At 38.0% G+C, this 23,236-nt stretch overlaps 1 protein-coding gene across 1 annotated transcript in view; it reads right to left on the reverse strand.

The window, feature by feature from the left end:
• GABBR2 (gamma-aminobutyric acid (GABA) B receptor, 2) overlaps positions 1-23,236 on the reverse strand; it is a 383,598-nt gene that overhangs the window by 186,846 nt on the left and 173,516 nt on the right. The window contains exon 8 of the mRNA XM_010583585.1: positions 17,729-17,789. Coding sequence (XP_010581887.1) covers positions 17,729-17,789 — 61 coding nt within the window. The remainder of the gene's footprint in view (positions 1-17,728; positions 17,790-23,236) is intronic.

Raw genomic sequence — 23,236 nt, forward strand, 5'->3', positions numbered from 1 at the left:
ATTTCAGGAGGGTTATAGGGCTGAAAAATATTTTGCAAGACCAGGAGGACTGACAGGCCAGAAAGCAGGCTAAGAAACGTCCAGCTGCAGGACACACACAGCTCAGTGGCCAGGTTGGGCAACCGCGCTGAGCCCAGTGACCAGAAGACACGCATGGTGGGAGCTGTGGAGAGGTGGTGGGAGGACAGGGACGCTGCCTCGCCACGCTTCATTACCAAAAGTTATAGCAGCTAGTCTGGGAGAGACCAGAGCCCTGAGAAACAGCCATGTAGAGCCATAATCCTTGTATACCCCCAAAAGAAATATTATTTACAGGCCTTTCCACCTATCATTAAGTCCTTAATCTTCTCATATTTGGGGAGAGTCTAAGTTCCTCAAAACTGATCAGCTGTTTTGGTGCATATCACCACCACTTTGAAGTTTTCCAGAAAAGGTTCAAAGAGTTACAGGTCTCATTCAAGCAGGTCCAGTTCAAAAGCAGCAATTCACCAACCAGAGCAGTGTACCTACTCAGTTTGTGACTTTTGTTTATAAATCTGTCCTACTAAGTTTCCTGATTTTGCCTATAAAAGGGAAGTAATGAACAAACAGACAGAAAAGATAAACTGATACTGCATTTTTGATAATGTATAACATCATTATTATTTTTTTAACTTGGGGCATGATGTTCTTAGATGTACCGTTTCTATTTCCTTCAGTGGGGCTTTCCATATCTTAGAAGGTTTTTACAGGAAATGCTGTAAAATGTACATACTGCTGAAGGATAACTGCATTCAAGTGAATGCAAAAACTAAATCCATCTTTTATGATCTAGCTTGTACATTGTCTGTTACCTTCAACAGTTAATACTCTTTTTGTGAAAACCTGCCCACTGATTTAGTAAGAGAAATCGAGTAAGTCTGTTCTGAAGTGGTCCAATTTCCTGCTCCTATTTTCTTAATAAAAGCCTCCTTCTTTACACCCCATCCAAACCTTTCATTGAGCTTAAACACAAAATTACCTGCTATCTGAAACCCAATAATATGCTTCTTAATTATCTAATTCCCATTCACTTAAAACAAATGATAATCATTTATTCTATACCTTGACCTAGCACAGAGTGTAATTTAATAATCAAGAGAGCACTATACACATAATTTGGTGAAAAATCCATTTGAAGAATCTTGAATTTCTCTGCTTCTTGCATGAGCCATTTTTTTAGAGGAATCTGTGTATGACTAATTTAGTTCTATATGGGAAAGAAAACAAGCCTCTTGAAGATCAAGTTGTACAGAATTATCACAACTAATTTTTGCTAAGAGCATGCCAGCTCAGATGATATTTTTCTAAAATTATATTACTATAGCTTTTGTAGCAATCACAAATAAAAGAAAGAGTTTTAAAGCCAGTTTTAAAAGGACTATCTCCAAATCAAATTAAATTTTTTCTCAATATTTCATTTTTGGTGGAAATAAATTGTGAATTAATGAAATCAACTTATAGTTCTCATTACTGTATAAATGATTATTTTTTTTTATTTTCTTACCAAAAATAAATTAACCTTGCAACTTATTTGATTGCCAAGCAAAATCAAAAAGTGCAAAACATAAATGTTAAGATATTTTGATCTCTTTTCCAGGTATTAAACAGGATTAAAACCTTTAGCAAAATTTAGTAAATTTTAACAAATATTTTTAAAAGATAAATAATACTGCTGAAAAGAAAGTTTTAAAATTATATATTTATAGCCAAACACGGCACAATTTTTTTTTTTGCTGCAGAGTTGTGATGGTCAACATATTCTGTGCTGATAACAAATTTGATAAGAGAGACACACAGGCATTAGCTCCGTCTGTACTCACGCCACTAGACACCAAACTGGCTTACTGCACTGAACAGCAGGCACCACAAGGAGACAAAGTCAGCCACAGCTGCCCAGCAAGTCTAAGACAACAAGCAATCAGAGAGATGCTTCAGGGAGCCCACAAGGTCTCCAAAATCCAGGTATAACACTAACGATTTCTGTGCTCTTAAAGTTCATTCCAGCACTGAACTCATCCTCCTGAGATAATATATCCCACAAGACTGCTCAGACAAGACAGCCTTGTGCTGAAGACACATAAGCTACCACACACAAGAAAGGCTCACCATTTCACAGGCTGTTGAGACCCTAACCCAACTACACTGTTCAGGTACAACGGAGCTTTGGCATCATAAATACACATTCAAAATAATTTCTCACGCCATTATCTATTACAAAACTAATTTGCTCAATTTTTTCGAAATAAATTCTTGTTCCCAACTACCTTTAGAGTCAGTCTAAAGGCTGAAGCCTGACCTCAGCAAAAGTCCTTTTTGCCTGTGGATGGATCTTCCCATACAGAGTTCACCATGGAGAGGGTAAGAAGTGCAACAGAGCCTTGCATTAACAATCTCGCTGAAAGCTTCCTGGTTTATGGATGGTGTAACTGTTTGGAGTTTACCATGATTTGCATGTACAAGAAAATTATGCACCCAAGCAGTATAAGTTAGGATGTCAAAGTCTCCTTTTTCCCTTTGTCCTGCTGGAATAAGTCATTCAGGGTGATATCCCCACCAGCCCTGCCCTGAGGAACTAGTCTTCAGATTTGCTTCATTCTCCAAATTACTGTGCTGGGAGGGAATCTAAAATGAATTTAATCTTTATTTAATTTTAATTAGTATTACTAAAAAATATAGTTTGGGCTTTCTCAGCAAGGATGCTGAGTTCTCAAACGTACAGATTTAATTTTGTTTGATTTACTCTTCAGCAGCACCAAAGTATTTTTGTGAGATCGAAAGCCAGTAAGTAGTAAGTGTCTGAACTTGGTTATTTAAACTTTATTAGATGAGAAGTGACTGCAGATTTCAAACCCACAGAACAGGCAACTGAACAGTGCTTGATTTAGCTCATCATTATTACTGTAGTTAATTCCTCCCTTTCATAGGCACTACTCTGTTTATTAGTTAGAAGAAGACTTGGTGGGATTCATCTGTCCAACCTTCGATGAGTATGGTGTAGACTAAAAGCCACTCTATGACCTAATCTTTTGCCTAGTTAAAACTGGGTCTGTCAGCATAGAGTACTCCAGTTTGTTTAACTGGACCTTGAATGAGCTTACCTCAGCTGCTTGTAACTTTTCAATTGCTAGAGATTTTCAGCATTAGTCATTTTATACTTAAGAATAGAAGGAAAAAAAAAATACTCGTGAGCTTTTACCTTTGATCCTGTAATTGCTGACTTTCAAGTGCTTGATTTATGGCATCCAAATGTCACTTTTCACTCCCTTACTCCCGTCTCCCCCTTTTTTGCTTGTTTTAATAATAGTTGCAAAGCCAAGAAGATGAAAGGAAAGCAAGCAAATGGAATATACCTACTCTTAAATAAAGCATTTCATAATATTTCACCCTAAAGTTATCCAAAATGAGGAGAATATAAATGCCACCTGGAATGAATACTGCTTGAATGAGTGTAAATTACAGAGAGTCATGAAATCAATTATACTGTAATGAAGGATACTGCCGAGCCACTTTTACACCTGTTCTTTTAGTCTGTATATTAGTGAGCTGGTGAAAGCACAAAGCAACAGATACTGCCACGGCCTAGAAATCGTCTCTTCCCTCACCATCCTTTGCATCTGCAGCTTGTAGTTATCTGGAGCTCAGGAAAAGCACTGCAGATTCTGGGGTTCAAACAAGCATAATTTTAATGCACGCCAAGAGGCCATAGCTGGCAGCAGCCCCTAGGATGAGTGCACCTTTCCCCTGGCTATGCCAGGCTATGGTAGCGCTGTTTGAGGGACGGAGAATGCACGTAATTCCTCAAATCTGTCATGAAAGGGGCAGCGCGCATTTCTGCTAGTATCTGCTGCCCCGCACAAGGAGGTACATATGCAGATTGTGAAGGCTCAAAGTTATTCTTTCAGTACATCTGTCCATGGCCCTATGGGATACGAAGTCCTGCCAGGGATGCTAGCTGAATTGCTTTGTATGGGTACATCTGTAGGCAGCAAAAAGAGTCTTTTCTTCTAACTTCTCTGCCCATGCAAGAGCAGCCAAGGTTTTGCTAAATGGGAGAGCCCCAGGCCAATTACCGCAAATAAATTGAACCTGACAGATCATTTAAGATAAACTTTTATTCCTTTTAGGATCTCATGCTAAGAAAGTCTCAACACAAAATTCCACAAGGCAGAGCTGAAGAACTTTGCAATGCTCCTACCTAGACCGTTTCGCTTTTTTAATTCAGTAAAAGAGCAGGAAAACATTATCATTATTCTGGCAAGATCTCCTTTGTCAATCACAACAAATGTCTAAGGAGAGAAAAGCTTGGAAAACTGCTTATATGCTCACGCTCAAGTCTTCAGTTACAAAGCCAAGGGAGACGCATTTATCTGACTACTTCATCTTACAAAACAGTTAGGTTTCAGATTTGCTCCATTTGGGGAGAATCCATTTTGGGTAGCATTTTCAAAATGCCTGAGTGATTTAGAAATAAAAGTCTTCTGACTCAGTTGTCCTTCCCCCTAACATTTTATCTTTTGTATTTCTTACATTTAGTCAGCCTCTTCCACACATGTAGATAGATCATAGAGGGCTAAAAAAAAAAAAATTGAACTTTGGTTAAAAAAAATTATCGAAATATGAATCAATAAGGGAAACAGAATCATAAGTTTGACTCAAGCCCAGAGGAGGAATGGAATATTCTACTTACCTGCTGGTCCATGGCATCAGTAGGGCATTGTATATCCACAGGGCACATGTGTATGTATTTATGACTTGCGAGCCCAGAGTCCTTCCCAGAACTCATGGTTCTGTAAACCCCAATAATTCCAGAGCCAGCCCACAGTTTCAGTTGTGTGCACCACTGATTTTCGCTATCACAGTACATCATCAGCTGGCCTAAAGCTGCCTGAGTCTTGGGAGGCTTTCAGTGATTAAAATAGGCCTACAGTGTTGAAAAATGAACCTGTAGCACTAGCATTTGGCTGCAGGTTATCACTTAGATTGTTAGCTGAATTTATCAGACCTGGATATGAGCAGTTAAAAAGCTTTTGATGATCTATAGCTTCCATGCACAACTGCAACCTTAAATCCAACATAACATTTTCTGGGTGTGAAAATTCATGAATGATTTTTCAAAAATTTCGTTCTCTTCTCTGAATTCAACAAGCCCTTCATGTATTTACTGACCTTTGTGATTCACATTTCAGGGGCTTTCATAGTCTTTCCCTTTTGAGGGGGGAAGCACAGACTAAATATGTGAACAACTTCCTCCTTTTTATCAGGCCCTCTGCCATTTACTAACACAACACAACGTTCGCCTGCTGTCACATTAGACTGCCACAGCCATGCTCCAAATGTCACATTAGCAAAGTCAGGTTAAAATCACTTTGTGTTATAACACTTTCCGCACTGACCTTTTGAAGGGCCAGAATGAGAGGAAGGCTTAGTTCCCCTTGCTCTGCGCAGGGAGCCTCTCCTTATTTTCTCTCCTAAATGCAAGAAGCACATGCTTTGTATTCAAGAGCCTGCTGGAGTTGCCAGCTTTTATGAATGTGCAACACCCCTGCAATCCACCAAACTCTCTGTGGCTCCATCCTATAACATATCTGGTACAAGCAGTCTTGTAAAAGAGTAAAATGGATTGCTCAATCTCTGCATATGTTAGACACCTTGTTCTTTCCAATATGAAGGCTGAGGAGCACAGGAATCTATTTCCCCTGACATACTCAGCTTTCCATTTTAACACACTTCAGGGCAGAATGTGGAGCTATTTGCCTCACCAGGCTTATAAATAACCTGACCTTTTAAAATGGCCAGAACAGGGAATCTGGATGACTAATGTGGGACCTATAGCATACTTTTAATCGAGGCAAGGATCCACCATGGCTTTATGATAGATGGGAACATATGTTTCCCAGGGAAAAGCTATCCAGCCTGCTCAGTGCAAAAGCTGGTGCGCAGCTATGCAGGAGGACATTAGGGGATAGCCTTTTAGTGAGGTATTGCTCTTTTCCTCTTCCTTCAAACTAGCCTTTATCGGTAGCCCCAAGATGATTTGCAGTGGCCCACTGACAGGGAGGGCTTCCCATGTCAAGTGGGGCTTCTGAGCCCACCTAGTGAGACCAGGCAAGTCCCAAATCTGGTAAAAGAAAAGGAAATTGATTATTATACATATATCCTCCTACAAAAGGGATTAACCAGCAAAGACTGTACCCAGTCTGTCAAGGTCAAGCACGGCCTGGATAGCTCTGAATTGGATATGTGGAAAGCAGCTCAAGGAGGAAAAATGTGTCCATGGCATAAAGGTTAAAAAAAGCAAGGAGGAATATAGTGAGAACACAGCGAGGTATCAAACAGCTTTGTGTCTGTAGTTAGGGATCATATAAAATAGTACTTAGTTTTATGTACAAATGACAGTTCCCTATTCCTCTGCCTGACCCTGTTTCTTACACGTACAGTATTAATTCAGTGCATTTTTCATTCTGGCAGTAGTTTGAACTAAATCACTGCTAAATCACCTGTGGTGAAATCACTTCTTTACAGGTAGCTGTACTACATCAATCTAATGAAATAATTTACTTATGAAGAATTCATCCCTTGTCCTCCATAATCATTTAAGGAAAAAATTATACATGTACTCCAGCTGAAGATAACAAATACCAAGATGGATGGAATTGTAAGCAGACATTTTTCTCAACATTCCACACTCATGTTCTCCCTTTGGTTTCAATTTTTGAACCAATAACTCAAGAGTAAGAAGAGTATGACTCAGTCCTTTTGTTCCAGGGGCAAGGGGACATTAGGGTCCATAGTAACCTTTTAAAAGATGTTTTGCCTAAGTCCTAAATGTCTGGGGGTTTTTTGACACCCGGAGTCTGCAAGAGGGAAGTCTGAAAAATGAGCTTGCTGTCAGTCAGCTTATGTGACTACAAAGGGTCCATACTGCCAGTGGGAATAAAGAAATGGAAAGCTACTATTTCCTGAACTGGCATCCCCACTTCATTTCTTTTGAAAGGGAGGGTGATAAATTCCTGTTCAAGCAAGTCAGCAAGATTCCCTGAAAATAAACAGAGAGATGCTTATCACAGAAGTATAACAAATTTAATATAGTTATTTTAAATAACGTGATTCAAGCCACAAAATGACACCTGTGCTGTTGTAGAGTGTTACTTAAGGTCAGACATTCAGAAACAAAATTCAAAATTTTTTCTCCTCCTAAATCTATTAAGTACATGTACTCATCTTCTATCACCATGTTTACAGAATCAGAATTCTTTAATTTCTGAACTAGATTCCAGTGATGATGTATTGAAACAGATTGTTTTTACAGAACTAAAATGCCAGCTTAGAGAACAAGGTGCCAATACAGTGACTGCATGATCAGTTATGACTTGAAATTAAATTAGCACTTGTAATGACAGAACAAAACGAAACTATGATTAGGATGCAAAAAGGGGTACTAGTAAATTAGTCTTTTTGTACCCTTAATAAGGAGCTAATATCTGGATTAATACTGTTCCTGTGCTCTTGAACATGTAGTACCAACACCTGTATGAATTCTGCAGCATACGATTCACAACTGCCTTTGGTCACCTACACGGTGAACAAACCCATCTGCACTGCTTTTTAAAAATTGTTCCTTGTTCATCTCCCTTATCAATGATAGGTCTGCCTGTCATCTTTGTTTTCTCATAACACTGTGATAAGATTGCCTACCATCCCAGAAGTAGCTGTCTAAAGGAAATTTTTGTCAAATATTCTTTCTTATAAAATTCCATCAACTTGGAGATCTGTCAGATGTTATAACCTTATCTCGGTATCTCTGGCCTGGAACTACGTAAACCCTTACATGCTGGCATGGTGTACTACTAAACAATATTCTGATTTGTCTGTTCAAATGCTGTAATGTCAAGTAACAAATCTATGTCCTTTTAGTGACCTAGATAAACTTAATTTTCTTCTTTTCCATTCATCAAGAATTAAAGTTGTTCTATTTCATGCACTTGTATCTCTTGGGGAGATATCTGAACTACAGGTTAGGGACAATGTCATTGCAATAGGCTGCATTCTCTATTAATTATGTCAAATGAAATATTTTCCCATAATATATACCAGAATCTGATGGATTTCTCATAAGTCCTCTGGCTCTTTTTATCCCCCTGTAGAAACTGTATTACAACTGCTTCCAGAAAAAAACCATCTCTCCAAGATGCCGAGGAGAGAGACTTGCCAGCACACAGCTCTGCAGAGAGCAGCAGGTTGGAGTGGCTCTGCAGCCCTTGGGAGAGACTCTGCCTCGCTTCAAAAGACAGGGAGGACTGGGTGGTGAAAATGTGGGACAGCATTGTACATCATCCGAAATGAAACATCTGAACAAGTTAACTCTAGTAGAGGTAGGATTCTGAATACCGATTGCAAAAAAAAAATGTATTTTTTTAAACTGCAGTAAAAGTAGGAGAGCTCTGAAGGAGATCAGGTCACAATTCTTTCGGGTCCTTCTCAGACACCATTTCTTTAATGGGGTACTAATTTCTGTTAACTTTCTGGAGCTGGATACTTCAAAATTTGTAGAGATTAATTATATAAAATTGTTTTCTGTTGCTTTCCAACTTTTTTTCTTTGCTGTTATTTTTGAAACTTACTCCTTTTCCTAGGTGTTTAAGACAGCTCCTAAGACTTTTGTGACAGACACTTACCAGTTCCTATGAAACACTGTGCCTCAGAGTATGCCGGATGAACTGAAGTGGAATCCTATAAAAACTACAGCTATTTCTATAATGTGTGTGCTTGTCCCAGTAACAATTATTTGCACAATCCAAACCACCTCTCTCAAGGGATGACCTGCTCTACAAAACACGGGCACAGACACACAGTGATAAATAGGTCTCCCCTGCTCCTCACAGGTGCCTGCCTCTCATGCCTGGGGGGAAATAAGGGATCCAAGTCTTCCTAAGGACTCTATCATGCTTACTGCAACTTTGGGCGATACAGAGCTACCCAGCTAGCCTTAAACTAGCTGGCTTGAACGCCGGTGGCTGCAAAGCTGTGGTCTTCCATAGCTCTGCTGTTCCCAAAGGAAAGGTTACCTACCAAAATGCTTGGTTTGCTTCTGGGCAGATTTCCAGCTTACAGTCTGCTCCATGTTATTATTGCTACACTGCTAGCAGCACCCCAGTTGGTCGGTTTAAAGCTAGCTCAGGTAAAACAAAATAAGCTGCCGTGACAACCAGCAGCTGCGGTATCAGCATACCCTTTCAGCGCGTCCTCCTGGCCTTGCAATTTATAGCTACACAATACGGCTTGTTCCAAATGAGGCAAGTCTAGCAACTCCACACGCTTAATTCCATTAATCTTTTTTTATAAGTAATGCCCTGAGACCCCAAACAATTTCTGTAGCTCTTATCTGTCTTTTCTCCAGTTTGATAGTACATGTGCACAACTTAGGTACCTGAATCTCAATTCATTATTCCATGTTTATTTATAAAATCAAACCAACCAAACAAAACCCCCAACTACAGGTAACTAACACCAACAGAATAGATTACAAGAGGAATAACTGGCTCAGGGGAAAACACTGCTGCTGGTAGGCATGGAACAAAAAGAGAAATTGAACAGGAAATGTGTCCAAAATAATCTGACAATAAAAGGGGAACACAGCTATAAACATATATAAAAATATAATCTCCTTTATGTTTTCATCTGACAGAGGACTGGTATAAAGGTGCCTGAGATACTGATAATAAAATCACAGGTGCCGTTCAGTGCTAGGAAGGTTCAAAGTAACATACAAGAGACAAATGACATCAAGTATACATATACAGTCGTTGGTACTAATTAATTAATAGCACCCAGGATGAGACCTTGGATTTACTGTGGCTGGTTCTTCGAAAACATCAGTGCTGTGCTCACTGGTGGCCAAAAAGGCAAAGAGAGGATGAGTGTGGTAGAACAGAATATTGGGAAAGCAATTAAAATAACACAGAAAGGTAATTCAGCAGTGTGAGGTATGGAGGTGGATGTTTCAATGCTATGTGTGGCTCTCATTAAGCTCTCGCAAAAAGGGAATAAGAGTATCGGGAGAGGTAGGGGATTATTAGAATTGTAGAGCAGCTTTTACATGATGAAAACACTAAACAGATGACAAGGACTTGCATTTCTACAGGAGAGTCATTGATAAGAGAGATCCGTAAAACATGAATGATACGGAGAAAGTGAGTAAGACATGATTATTCATCACTTCTCACATTACAAGAAGCAGGGTATGCCCAATGAAATAGTGAGATAGCTGGTTTAAAACACACAAACAAACAAACAGATGAAAGGGCTTTAATCGTTACATGCATAATTATTTTGTGAAACTCATTGCCACTGGATATGTTGAAGGCCAAAAATATAAATGGATTCATGAAACATATGACAAATAGATAGAAGATAAATCCATATGCAAATGTTAAACCTGATGGTTCAAAGAAAAGCTCCAGCTCAAAAAGTCATGAAAACACTTGCCTTTGGGAACTTGGAGTGTAAAATAGACAAAAAACAATTCTATATATGCCTGTTCTGATACAGATACCCACAACCGGCTTATGCCATATCCTTCTCTCAGTGTCCTCTACCAAGCAGATACTGAGCTGGACAGAGCTTGTGATCTGACCCAATACTGCAATTCTTCATGCACTAGACATACAAATAATTATGGTCAGATTCGAACAGGTTCTCAGGTGTTACAACACTAGGCATTGAAATACCAAAATCTGTGCGCTCCAAATACCACTGCTTGGTATACAGACAAGGGATAAGTTTCACTTTTCTATTTGGGGTTGTCAGGAGGTAAATTGTATGTCTTGATAGATTTTTCAATTATCAGTGGATTTTTTTTTAATGTGCATTTTTATGTGTGCGTTTTTGGGGGAAAGGAATCGCTCCTTTCTGTCAAGAACTGATGGGGAGTTCCTTTAAAATGCATCAGCAGAAGGGAGGTGCAGCTCTTCCCTTTCATATAATACCTATTTTGATATAAATGGTTAGAAGAGTCATCATATACTTGGGAAATCCCAGCTTTAATTCACTTTCTGCCTGGGGAGGACTGCAATTTTCACCTCTTTCTATTTACGACCAGGCTATACATATGTCTGGATAATGACTTTCACTATTTGTCCTGCTAAAATCTTGTACAACATAGGAAAAAAATCAAGACTGATAGACCAGAAGACAAAGGGTGAGAGGGCCTGACACTGTAATCTATTAGTAGTTATGATCCTCACTTGGATGAGGGATCCAAGCCCCAAAGATTACTTAAGCATTTTACATTCAAATAATACATTGGATTTAAAGGAAAAAACCCAAAACATAGAACCGATGTTGGAAGAGCAACTAAATCTATGTTTCCTCCTTACAAATAACCTAACCACCCATCTAGGGTTTCATGCTTATCCTATGTCTCTTACTAGAAACAATTCAAGGAAATGCAACAAATGGTATTAGTAGCATGCAGTGGATAAGTACTTGTAAATAGAGTGTCAGAATCACATAAGAGACACTGCAGAGGAGCAATAGCTCAAGATTAAATACAGCTGGCCTAGCAGAGACCTCCAGGTGTAATAAAAGTCATTTGTTTGTCACAAGGCACAATGAATACATCTACACCACTTCAGGGGGCTGTTTAACTTGTTCTTCAAAACTTCCAGAGGCAGCAATTTTATGCACCTTCAGAGTTTAAATACCCTTTTCATTAGAAAGTTTTTCCTAATATTTGGCTCAAATCTCCACTGCTACTATTTAAACCTCTTACTTCTCAGCCAGGTGATGAGGGCAGGACAAGCAAACATTTTAGTGGCAATTGTCACATATTTCAACTATCTTCTCTTCTCTAAGCAGCCTTGATCCTTTGCTTTTCGTAATGAGGTATGTTTTTAATCTTCTGCCATCTTTACACCTTTCCCTTAAATCAGCACTGGACACAGTAGTTAGCTGTAGCCTTTTGGCACTGGGTAGATTAAAAGGATACTACTATTTATACATCCCAGTACAGAATTTTTCTTTTTTTACCTCTTTATGGCTTTGCTTATTCATGTTCAGCCTGTGACCCACTGTAACCCCTAGTTCCTTTTATGTATAACTTTGGCCTGGTGAATTGTTCCCCATTTTGTATTTGTACAGCAGTTTATTCTCAATGTAGGGCCAGGCATTTGACCTAAATAAACTGCATTCTGTTTTTTCCTGTTTACTTCTTCAATTTGTTAATATCTTTTTGAATCCTTGTCTAGTCCCCATTGTGCTTGCTGGCTCCCTCAGAGACCATTGTACATTTGATAATTACACATTCTTGTTCATCTTCTTAATCAGCAATGACAATATTCAGTGACTCCAGATTTAAGGCACACCCTTTCAGAACTCTACTTGGTATATCTCTCCATCTTAGGAGGCTATTCTTTTCCTGAAATGGGACTCTAGATTAGTTTTGCGGACACCTTATAGTTTCATATAGATGATACTATCCCAAATAGCTTAAGAAATTGTCATTGCCAACATAAGAGGGAAGCGGTACTCCGCAGAGGTAGTGTGACTGAAATGCAATGCCTAAAATATTTGTTGAATCAGCATTGTAAATGACAAGTTAAAAGACAAGATAGCACCAGTGTGATTTTGTATACGATAGTTCAGACTATCAGGATGAACTGTTATTGAAACATCTGCTAGCATGTAGAAAACTATTATTTAGGGGGATTTCAATTGGGAGGGACCTATTAAAGGTTCCACGCAGTCACCACTAACTGCCCTGGAGTTAAAAAGCACGTTCAAGGTGGGTGGGTGGGGTTCATGTGTGTGGCGTGCTGGAAAATTGCTACAAACCACTGTGGGTACTGTTTAACAGACTATTATCGACAGGACGAACTGATCACTAAGCCACAAAAAACCAGTGGTCACTAAGATATGACCATCTACAATCTAACTACACTACTCATTTGCAGATAAAATGGAGTGGATATGGTACACCAAGAAGTCTACCAAACACACACTTTGTTGTGATTGCAGTCAAGCACTCCAGTTACGATGTGTCAGAAGTAAGCTTTCTGACTACTTAATTAATTCCCTTCTTTGTGTACAAAATGATAGTCTTTAATGACAGAATAATCTTTTCCAGAAGAATCCAGCTGCCCAGGATAAACAGCATGCAGTTTGTTTTACATCTTTGTTGTTCTTTGCATGACATTAGCAATTATTTATTGCTCACTATTCAAATTCTGCTCAGCCAACAGAATTCTGTACTTCTTCATTTACTTTTCCCCTAAATTCATATCTGGCTATTCAAAAGTACTTCTTAATCTCTGAAAATATTTATAAGGAGATTTCATTCTCACTTTGTAAATATGCTGCAGAAGCAGAGAAATCTGAATCCACTGATTCTGGATATTTGACACCACTGATTCCATATATATATGACATGAGATACTTGAAATTTGAGTTTTCAGAGTTGTCACTAAATATTTCCTGTTTATTGGATTATATTCCTTCAACATCATCACAGAAAGAAAATCCACAAACTGATTCTGTGGAGTATAAACTGGACACATGTTAAATACAAAAAAAAATATTCAAAGGCAATTAGTCTCATTATTCATATGAAGCCTTATGGAAGCAAGAACCAAAAGTAGTTAAGAGTCTGCTAGATTGTATTTAAAATAATAGAAGGAAAATTTTCCAGGGTTGGATTGATGCCCCTGGAGAACAAGCTATTGTATCTGTAGGTGATTCAGGAGAATTGCTAATGTTTCCTTCATTGAAGCAGTTGTGGACAGCAAACAAGTCAGAACTAAGTAGATGAACTGAGGCTGTAGGAAAGCAGCCCTGGGTTCTCATGTACCTCACTCTTGACTGTAGAGTAGACATTTCTTTGTCTACTTCTGTTGATTAAACTCAGAGAAGAATATCTGGGGCTTTTACTGCAGAAATTCAGTAAGGCCTTTTCTAAGAAGGCCAATGCTGTTACACTTGACAAGCCACACTCTCACTCTTGCTTGGTACCCAGATCAGCCTTCAACACTAACAAATTTCATGTCATATTACCTGGCTAAATGATTTGAAGCTCTTAAATTCCTCCCAGAAAGACACAGCAGATGACCACCTACTTTCTTCAAGTTTTCTCATTATGCAGCACCACAGACTTCTGTTCCTATCTACAAGAAGCATGATTTATGCACATTTCAATGGTATTTGTTTACAATTCAGCTTTAATTTTCCCTTTTAACCTATTCTAGCACAGAAGACTCTTAGGTTTTCTCTAATGCCTGACAGAAATAGGAATATAACTGAAAGCAAGGTGCCTTTTAGGGTTTAGTCAGATTAATCAAAAAAAGATCTGTCAAAGTGAAACACTTTGAAGTATAGGTATGTATCTGTTCTTGCAGCCTCCTGTCTCACAGCAATCTACAATCTCAGTTTTGTTGCTTTTCTCCTCACTCCTTGATATGCACACAACAGTTGCCAGGCCCCTCTTTCAGCTCTCACTAGCCAAAAGATTTTGGCCACCTACTTCAACTACATGTTTGACAATGAGAATAGTCCTTTAATTGCACCCGTGGAGAAATTGCCATTCATTCAGAAGGATGCCAGCTTCAAACATCACTTGGATATTTGAGCTAGACTGACAGCTCGACAGCTCTTTATTTGCCAGTAAGGTAGGGGAAGAAAATGCTATTACATGTGCTTAGTATCCTCTGCTGCATACTAAATCATTCCTGGGTGGTATTCATGATCTATAAAGCAGTAAGTAGTTTGGTCACAGCTATCTCTGGCACCATCTGTTTGACCACTTGCAAAACTAACAGGCTGCACAGAAGCTGAAAAAGAGACATGACTAGCGTGAGTTTGGGAAAAACTATATCTAGATTCAAAATTAAACCAGCTATTCAAAATTTCATCACAGCATGTCACGCATACTGTAGTTACCCTCTGAAACCTCACAGGGTGGTTTTCCCTTGGCTCTGGCAGACATGGCTGTCTGCTTTTTCCACAGCCAAAATGTTTGCAGATAGTCTCATTAACACAAAAGTTTCCAGCAAAGAACAGAAAATGAAGCTCCTGAGTCTACCCAGCTGATTTTCTACCTTGGCAAATGAGGAACAGCATTTTTGGCCAAGCCTGCTTCTGATACATGATTGTCTATTTACCTGTTTTATTTTTCTGCATTGAATTATTTGTGATAACTGTGCATTTTCATTCAAATTGTTAGAAAAACTATAAACCAGCGTAGATGAAGAAATGAATCTTGAGGTACAGAACACTAAAACTGATGATCCCCAATTATGATGTTTGGATAATAATCTACCAATACATTTAATATATGCTATACTCACAATTACAATTGATCTTATAAAAGCATTTACAAGACATCATTGATGTGGTCTTTTTTCCCTAGAAATCATCATGATTTGTATTCTATTAAAAAAAAAAAAAAAGCTGATTGAATGAATTGCATATCTGTCTCAAGCTTGACAGCACCTAACAGCTACAACAACAAAGGAAAAGCCCATTTACCATTTTAGGTACTGGACTTAATTAACTTCTTTCCATTATTAGGAACTTCCCCAATAGTCCAAGATTTATTAAAAGTTAATATGAATGTTTCAGAAAGCTTCCTAACTAATGAAGGATTCTTTTGAACCAATTAATAATTTCTACAATTATACCACAACTATTGAATATAAAAGCCTTGTGTAAAAACAATATCAATGAAAGAACAGAAAAAAAAATCACTAATAGTTAGAATAGCATTTGTGGTTAAAAAAAAAGATAGATTACTTTCACCTATGTTGTTATACTGTTCCTTATTTCAATTTCTCATATATTTTTGTACATTCTTTTAATTTCCAAAATTAGTAAGAAACTAAACAAAACTAAGACCAGGCTTCAGATGTGTTGACAGACTATTGCTTGCATGAGAGATAATCCAGCCTTTCTCCTGCATTTCTCCATAGGATGCCTCAGTTATTTTTAGGTTACTTGGAAAACTTTGGTTGATGATCTAAATCCTGAGTATGTGCCTGAATCAGTTCTGAAATAGTAATTTTGTAATTGCAAGGAATTATAAAATGGGCAGCTGTCTCCTATGTTCTTATTGACCAAACAGTACTTCAAGTGATGGTAAAACCATTGATGTTAAATAGCATCTGAAGGTGAAACTGAAAACATTATAAACAAACTCAATTTGAATGGTTGGAAATAAAAATGTATATAAAATCAGCTATCCCAGACTTCTATTTCTCCTCCAAATTAGTTCAGAAGTTACATGTTGAACCTCCTCATGATCCCCAATCACATCCTTAATGCGCAGTGGGAATGTGCCAACCTTCCTCTTTGCTCAGATGCTCTAGAAGGGTACATACAGCTGCCTCAGGCATAATGCATAAGGGCTCCTTCAGACTTCTGGGTAATAAACACCTCTTGTAAAATCCCCTTACAATATTTTCTCATGATTCTTTCATGTAGCTGTAAACACTACTATTATGAAAAAAAGGGGGGGGGGGAAGGTGGGTGGAAGGGGGAGGAAGAAGAGGAAGCAATCAATATTTATGATTGGTGTTGAGCAAGAATTTCTAAATTATATTATCATGAGATGACGTCTGCAAAGTTTTAGTGGGTAGAATGCTTCAGGGAACATGAGTTAATAGCGTCAGTTATAGTTGCGAAGGCAAGAGCAGTCCCGAAGATTGCTTCAGTAAATTAGAATGAGTAACAGATCCCCTCAAGTGCATTGCTGTTCATTAATAATAATGCCCATACAGCAGACAACTTCTGTTTAAAGGATGAGCCTTTGTAATGTGGTCAGCAGGATTATGTTTAAAGTGATCTCCTGAAGACAAAGGGAGTGCAAGCTTCTTTCTCATGCATTGTCTGAAAAGGATTTGCCAGCTTTCTCACTACTACTCTCACAAGACCATCCAAATGCAATCATCCCTGGTTTTATCTCAGCGTAGGAACAAAAACATGAATTGCATTCTATAAGCTGTAGACAGAACTACAACATGTCTTCTATGAATCACCATTTCTGCAGAAAACTCTCCCAAGCAAGCACCTTGTTCTGACTGCAAATGATCCCTGACAAATTCCCACGGCTGCCTTTGTGGTTTCTGCTGCTGAGACCGTTCCCCACAGGAGCAGCTCAGGCTGAGAGGATGGAGCAGGCTGGGCGAGCCGCACTGTGGAGCGTGTTGCCTCCAAAGGGTGGGGGGTCAGCAGTTTGTGCCCCCTGCACGCTGCGGGACCAACTCCCGAAGCAACGTTCAGCAAGCAGTTGCAGAATGTCAAAAGTGAGTCTTCAGAGAGCACAAACACTAACTCGAAAGAGCTTAACAGCAAAAATCCTCTCTAAATTCCTCTTCAGATTTGGTTTTCAGAAACAACTGTATTAAGAAGTGGATGCTTAGCTGACCACTAGACTTTTTCCAACAGCTGTTGGTTGTTATAGATCAGTAGTTTCTATAAGCACGTGGATTTTCTTCTAGAAAAATTCTTGGAAATATCTGGGAATACCTCATAGCACTCAGGGTTCAAAAGACAGTATTTTAAACAGGTAACAAAATTTTCTAAGTACTTTGCTGCATCTTCCAAGCAGCTGCTTTTCAGAATGATTGCACGTATTTAAAACATCCTGAAACAAATGCAACTCACACACAAGTTTGAAACAGCATACATAATTATAATGAAAATGAAATTGTTTGCAACCTACCTTGGAATTGCGTAAATTTGATGGTTCCCATCCTCTCTCCATTTCTGAAAACAACTTGACCCTAAATAAAATAAATAAATACCTTAAAAGTTTTATAAACCTCTCATAATATAGCATCATTAGCACTGCAATTATTTTCCATTCACTATTAAAATTACCCAAGCAAAGTTTAAACTTTGAAGATAGCAGATTCAACCAAGGTTAAAATAATAACAACTCCTTAAAGCTTTCTTCCACAGATTTTGAATGGCCTTAGAAAGATGACCAGTTTTATCACCCATTTTTCAGGGATGGAAATAGAGGTACAATAAAGCCAGTAACTTACTGAATCTCAAGTGATGGGAGATGTGCAAACAATTGAACTTCACTGTGTGACTGTTTTTATCAAGGATATGTAAGAGCTATCAAAGATCATGCAAGAAAATCGTTCTCCATTTCATTTATCATATGGTTCTCCAAAGGGCTCTATAACCTACTTTTATCTTATATACTTATCCTACTTGATTATGGATACCAGTAGCTCTTGTGGCTTGGTTTTGTACTACATCGAAACACGTCCTAGTATTCTTTTTAAATGTAATGCCTTTAAGTCAGTACTACCCTTTGTTGTGCTACACATTGTTATTCCTCAAAATAATGGTCACATAATGCTGAAACCTCCTCACCTTTCCCTAGAAAATTACTCCTATCTTTCATCCCATCTTTCTAACTTAAATTAAGAAAAGATCTTGCTAAATGTCTTCCTTACTTCAGCTATTTCATAGATGAGTACAAAAGAAGAGGTTTTCATTCATTTATGCGAAGAAGTATTTTTAATATTTTGAACTTGCAGTGGAGTGCTGAGTGCTGTCTATATAGATTGCTGTTTTACTGCATCCCCAGTTTGGTTTATCATTATCTTCTCCATTAATCTTTGTTTTAGCAGACATCAGGGTAAGAGAAACCAAACAATAAGCACATAAGGCTACACTACATTTCTCTGTGCAAGCCAGCCCCTTTTTGAGTAACCCTTTCTAGTCACTAAGGGGATGCACGGAAGGCAACCATCTGAATTACTGAAATCAGCTCCCTGCAGGAACTGTACAACCAATGTGTAGTACAGCACACTCACTCTACATTTCCTGCAGGACACAAAACACCATTTCCCATTGATAAACAGAAGACGACACCCTTCAACAAGCGTAAGCTACCTTGTGCTAAGCCTTAAAAGCCCAAAGCCCCAGTCTGTGACAAAAAGAGAGCAAGGGAAATGAACACTGGTAATGGGAGAGATTCTGGCAACAGCTGCAGAAGGACACAGGAGCTGCTCCTACTGAAATCCAGCTGGGCTAAGTCTCATCCAGTTGCTGCTAACACAGCTCCAGGAGAGAACGTAAAACATTAGCAGGCAGATTTACGTGTGCACCTTAGCAGCCTTCATCCAGATCTCCTCTAGTTTGGAGAAGTAGTTTTTAATATCCCTTCATTTGTTTGAACATAATCATAATGCATTTGGCTACTTGGTTTAAGTAAAAAATAGTAGAAAATACTAAAAGAAAGACTTGTAAAGATGCTATGCAAGTGTCACTTCCTGCAGACATATATCTATGGCCAGTCTAGTCTTAACCTTGCTAAATTCTTGGTTCTGTGACCTGTGTCAGAGAATTCTGTAGTTAAATTTTTCACTGTGTGGAAAAATTACTTTTTCATTTGAATTTACTGCCTTTAACTCTGTCTCCTATTATACTTTTATTACCAGTTAATAGGACTGTAAGTTGTAGTCTACTAGAGTGCCATTTAGAGATAAACATACAGCAAGCATCACTGCTGTCATCTATGATGAAAGTCATCTACAGTTGTCATCTATTATTGATAGTATAATACAGCAGCTCATGATATTGTCTAGATTCCGAGTGCAACCAGTTTGCAATATTATCCTTGCTTCTTGCAAAATCACCCACATTTTCATCATTCAGTACGACAGACATATACCATATGCATCTACTGACTAGAGATAAATACATACATCCTCACTGACATGTTCTGACACTATCCACAAATTATAAATCAGGTCCTAATGTTCTGAACAAATGTAAAAATTTGGATTAAAAAAATATAAACAGAGTTACATATTTAGAAGGATTTGTTTTTATCAAATTCCTTTTGCTAAGATTTGTGGCTTATACTGACCTAAGCAGTAGATAAAGATATGGATGATGGTGATGAAAGATTTATGGAACAACTCATGTGAAAATGTCCTTGTTATCTGCCAAATTATTCAATCACTGTTTTAACTTCATTAAAGATTACTGGAAAATGCTAAAAAATCACATGGGTTATTATAAGGAATAACAATTTCCAAATACTATTTTATGAGGTCTGACATTGTCGGGGTTATTGTTCACAAACTACAGAGTCTGTATGTTACACATACAGATACTAACAGGAAAAAAAAAGCTATTTTGAGAAATTGAAACTGGCTATTTATTCCATGTGTAACCTAACGAATAAACCCGTTTTCAAAGGTAAAATCAACAAAAAACATATCAGCAAGAAGCCTCAAAGCAGGAATCTCTAGTGCAATCCATGATGATGACAGTACATATTTATTACCCAGGCATGAAAACTGCAACCGCAGCCGCAGTTACCGTTTGGTTCTTTGCTTCTCGGGAACATGCTGCTTCATAATAACATGTGACGAGTAGCTACAGCGTCTCAAGTACCTTAAACCCATCAAGACTCCAAAATTCCTGTGTGCTAGGGGAGAAAACATTCCTAGATTTTTACCGGGGCTTTAGGTAGCCCTAGCAGACATGGACAGAGGGTTGCTGCTGCAGTATTTGGTTCTGCCAGGATGGCAGAAAGGAGGCCTCCTCATGAACACTGAGAAATTGTATACATAGCAATATCTTCATTTCTTAAAACAGGAGGAGGAAGGAAACTAATAAGAGTCACCCATTGCTTTATGATCTTACCACTATTTTATGAAAAATAAGACAATTACATTTGGGGTAAAAAAAGTGATATAAATATAGAATAAAACACTGCAGTATTTAATTTTATAAACTTACAGCAATGCTAGTAAGAAATAAGACAACCAGTGTTTCAGAAACTTGTTTTGTAGAAATGATGTGCTGATTTATGGCATGAGAAGTGAGTTATAATCTGAAGATGCTCTATGGCTCACGCCAAGTCTTTTCTTTGCCACTGAGGTAACATACCATAAGATTTAGCTAGAGAGTTACCTTCTTTAGACTTGAGATTCATAAATTACTAACAGTGTTTTTTCTTTATTTAAAGTAGCGGATGTTTGAATAATAGATAATACTAATACACACATTAAGCTCTGACATTACAAAAGCTGATCTTAGTACTATTTTGTCTTTTATTTTTACCTCACCACATATTCCAACACATGTGCCAGTACAGACTGCAGCTTACAGTGTGACCCACCATAAAATCTAGATCTTATGAAATCCACACGAATATAACAACAGACAAAACCTTCTTTTACCTTCCACTGTGTTTTGGTGACACTGCATAGACATATTTAGATACTTATCAGCAAAAGGATCAGTGACTGAATAGATGAGAAGTACTGTTCTAAAGAAAATAATAGTAATATTAATACTAACTTCTTCAGAACATGATTGTCAGATTCAAATGGTATTTCCCAGTCAAGTAATTATTTTACTTCAAGAGATGTAAAATATGATCTCTGTCCTTAACAAACATTTAAATCAACTGCACAAATGAATTACTTGCACTTAGATCAAATGACATATTATACTATACATTAAAATAGTTAATCAACAAAGCTTTCCTCTTCATTACACACAGATCATCCCAATGGAGACCAATAGAAACCACACGGGTATCAGCGCCTGCTGTATTTTCTTCAATCTACCATCTACAGATTTTTTTTTCTTTCTTTACCAGTTGCAAAAGTGATGCTAGAATAAATACCAATTCTATAACTGATCTGCCCAACTTTGAGCTGTGGACAGGCACCTTCACATCAGCAATTATCCTTGAAAAGTTGATGGGAAGGAAATAGAAAGTATGTGACTTGGAGTCCAATAGACAGCGATGTGAACGGAGGGTGGTAGAGAAGCTGAATGAGCTCAGCCTGGCACAGCGTGTTGCTACTGGTACGTACAGCCACTGCTGCACACAGCATCCCAATAACCTCTATTTGGGATCCATTGCAGCTGCATAACTTATAATACAGCCTTACACAAGTGTACTTTACTCAGTTTTCCTAAATGTATAACCACCCCATAAGGGAAAACAATACTAGTTGCACATTGCAAGTTAGGTGGCTTGGACAATAGAAATATAGAAGCTTATATTGTGGGGGTTTTAGGGTTTTGGTTGGTTTTGTTGGGTTTTCTTTAGATACATCTCTGAGTCCAGCTGTTTTTCCTGTAATTGTTTGGCTTTTTTTTTTTTTTTTCTTCACAGAAAGGTACGGTGCTTTAATGTCCTTTACAAATGATGAAAACCAGAACTGGACCAAACATTTCACTGGTGCCATTCTCACAATTACCACATACAAGGACATCATCTCCCTGTTTCTTCTGCTTACTGTCTTCTTCTATGTGCTCCATTTTACAAGCCTAACATTGATTTTTGTCCTACTCACATGTACTTTGTTACACAGCATAACTATCATCTCATTAGTAAGACGACAGTCTCTACCCTCCCTGGATGTACAATCTTCACCTTTTTTCTTGAACTGATGTTCCTTAAGCCATCAGTCCTTTATTTGTGGTCAGAATAAGAAGTCCACAACAATCATCCGTTCACAGTCACAAACATAAAGCCAACATTAGCTTTATTCTAGACACATGGGACTTCCCCTGCCTTTATAGCAGTCAGTCATTTGTCTACACTTGGAAGCAGCTGTTTATTATACTGTATTTTTTTCCTGGTGTATAAAAAGTAGTTATCTTTGCTGTATTATGAACATGTCATTAAGCTCTTTTTGAGCTATGGAGCACTAGTATTTATTAGAAGTTTCTCTGCGTTATCACGGACAGTATTATTCAGCTCCAGACATAGGCCCATGCCAAAGTTAGAATTCTATCATTCCTCATACACTGAAATCCACAGCCAACACATTTTTTCATTCATGTCCTTAGCTTTCTTCATCAGTCAATAAAACCAGAGTTCAGAAGATTCTTAACTGCGCTCTCAGTCAGGGCCAGGTCGGCACTTTGACCATCATTTCATTTACTGTGTATTTTCTTCTGCAAAGTGTCTCAAAGATAGTAAACGAGAAATAAATAAATAGCATTTATTTCTATGATTTTCAATACTATACCTAAAAAAAAAAGCCTGCTTTAGACCATGCTTACTTCCTTCTCCAACAATCTTTCCCCACATGGCACCAAACAGTTTTTTTATTTATTCAAATTTGTATTATATACTCAGCTTATACTTGGTATCTTATTGTTGATTAAAATGCCATAATGATATATTCGAGCTAAATTAATAACACAAATACCCCTTCATCAGAGGAGAGAT

This window comes from Haliaeetus leucocephalus, unplaced genomic scaffold (assembly GCF_000737465.1).
Source record: "Haliaeetus leucocephalus isolate CR32 unplaced genomic scaffold, Haliaeetus_leucocephalus-4.0 Scaffold915, whole genome shotgun sequence".
Classification (NCBI taxonomy): domain Eukaryota; kingdom Metazoa; phylum Chordata; class Aves; order Accipitriformes; family Accipitridae; genus Haliaeetus; species Haliaeetus leucocephalus.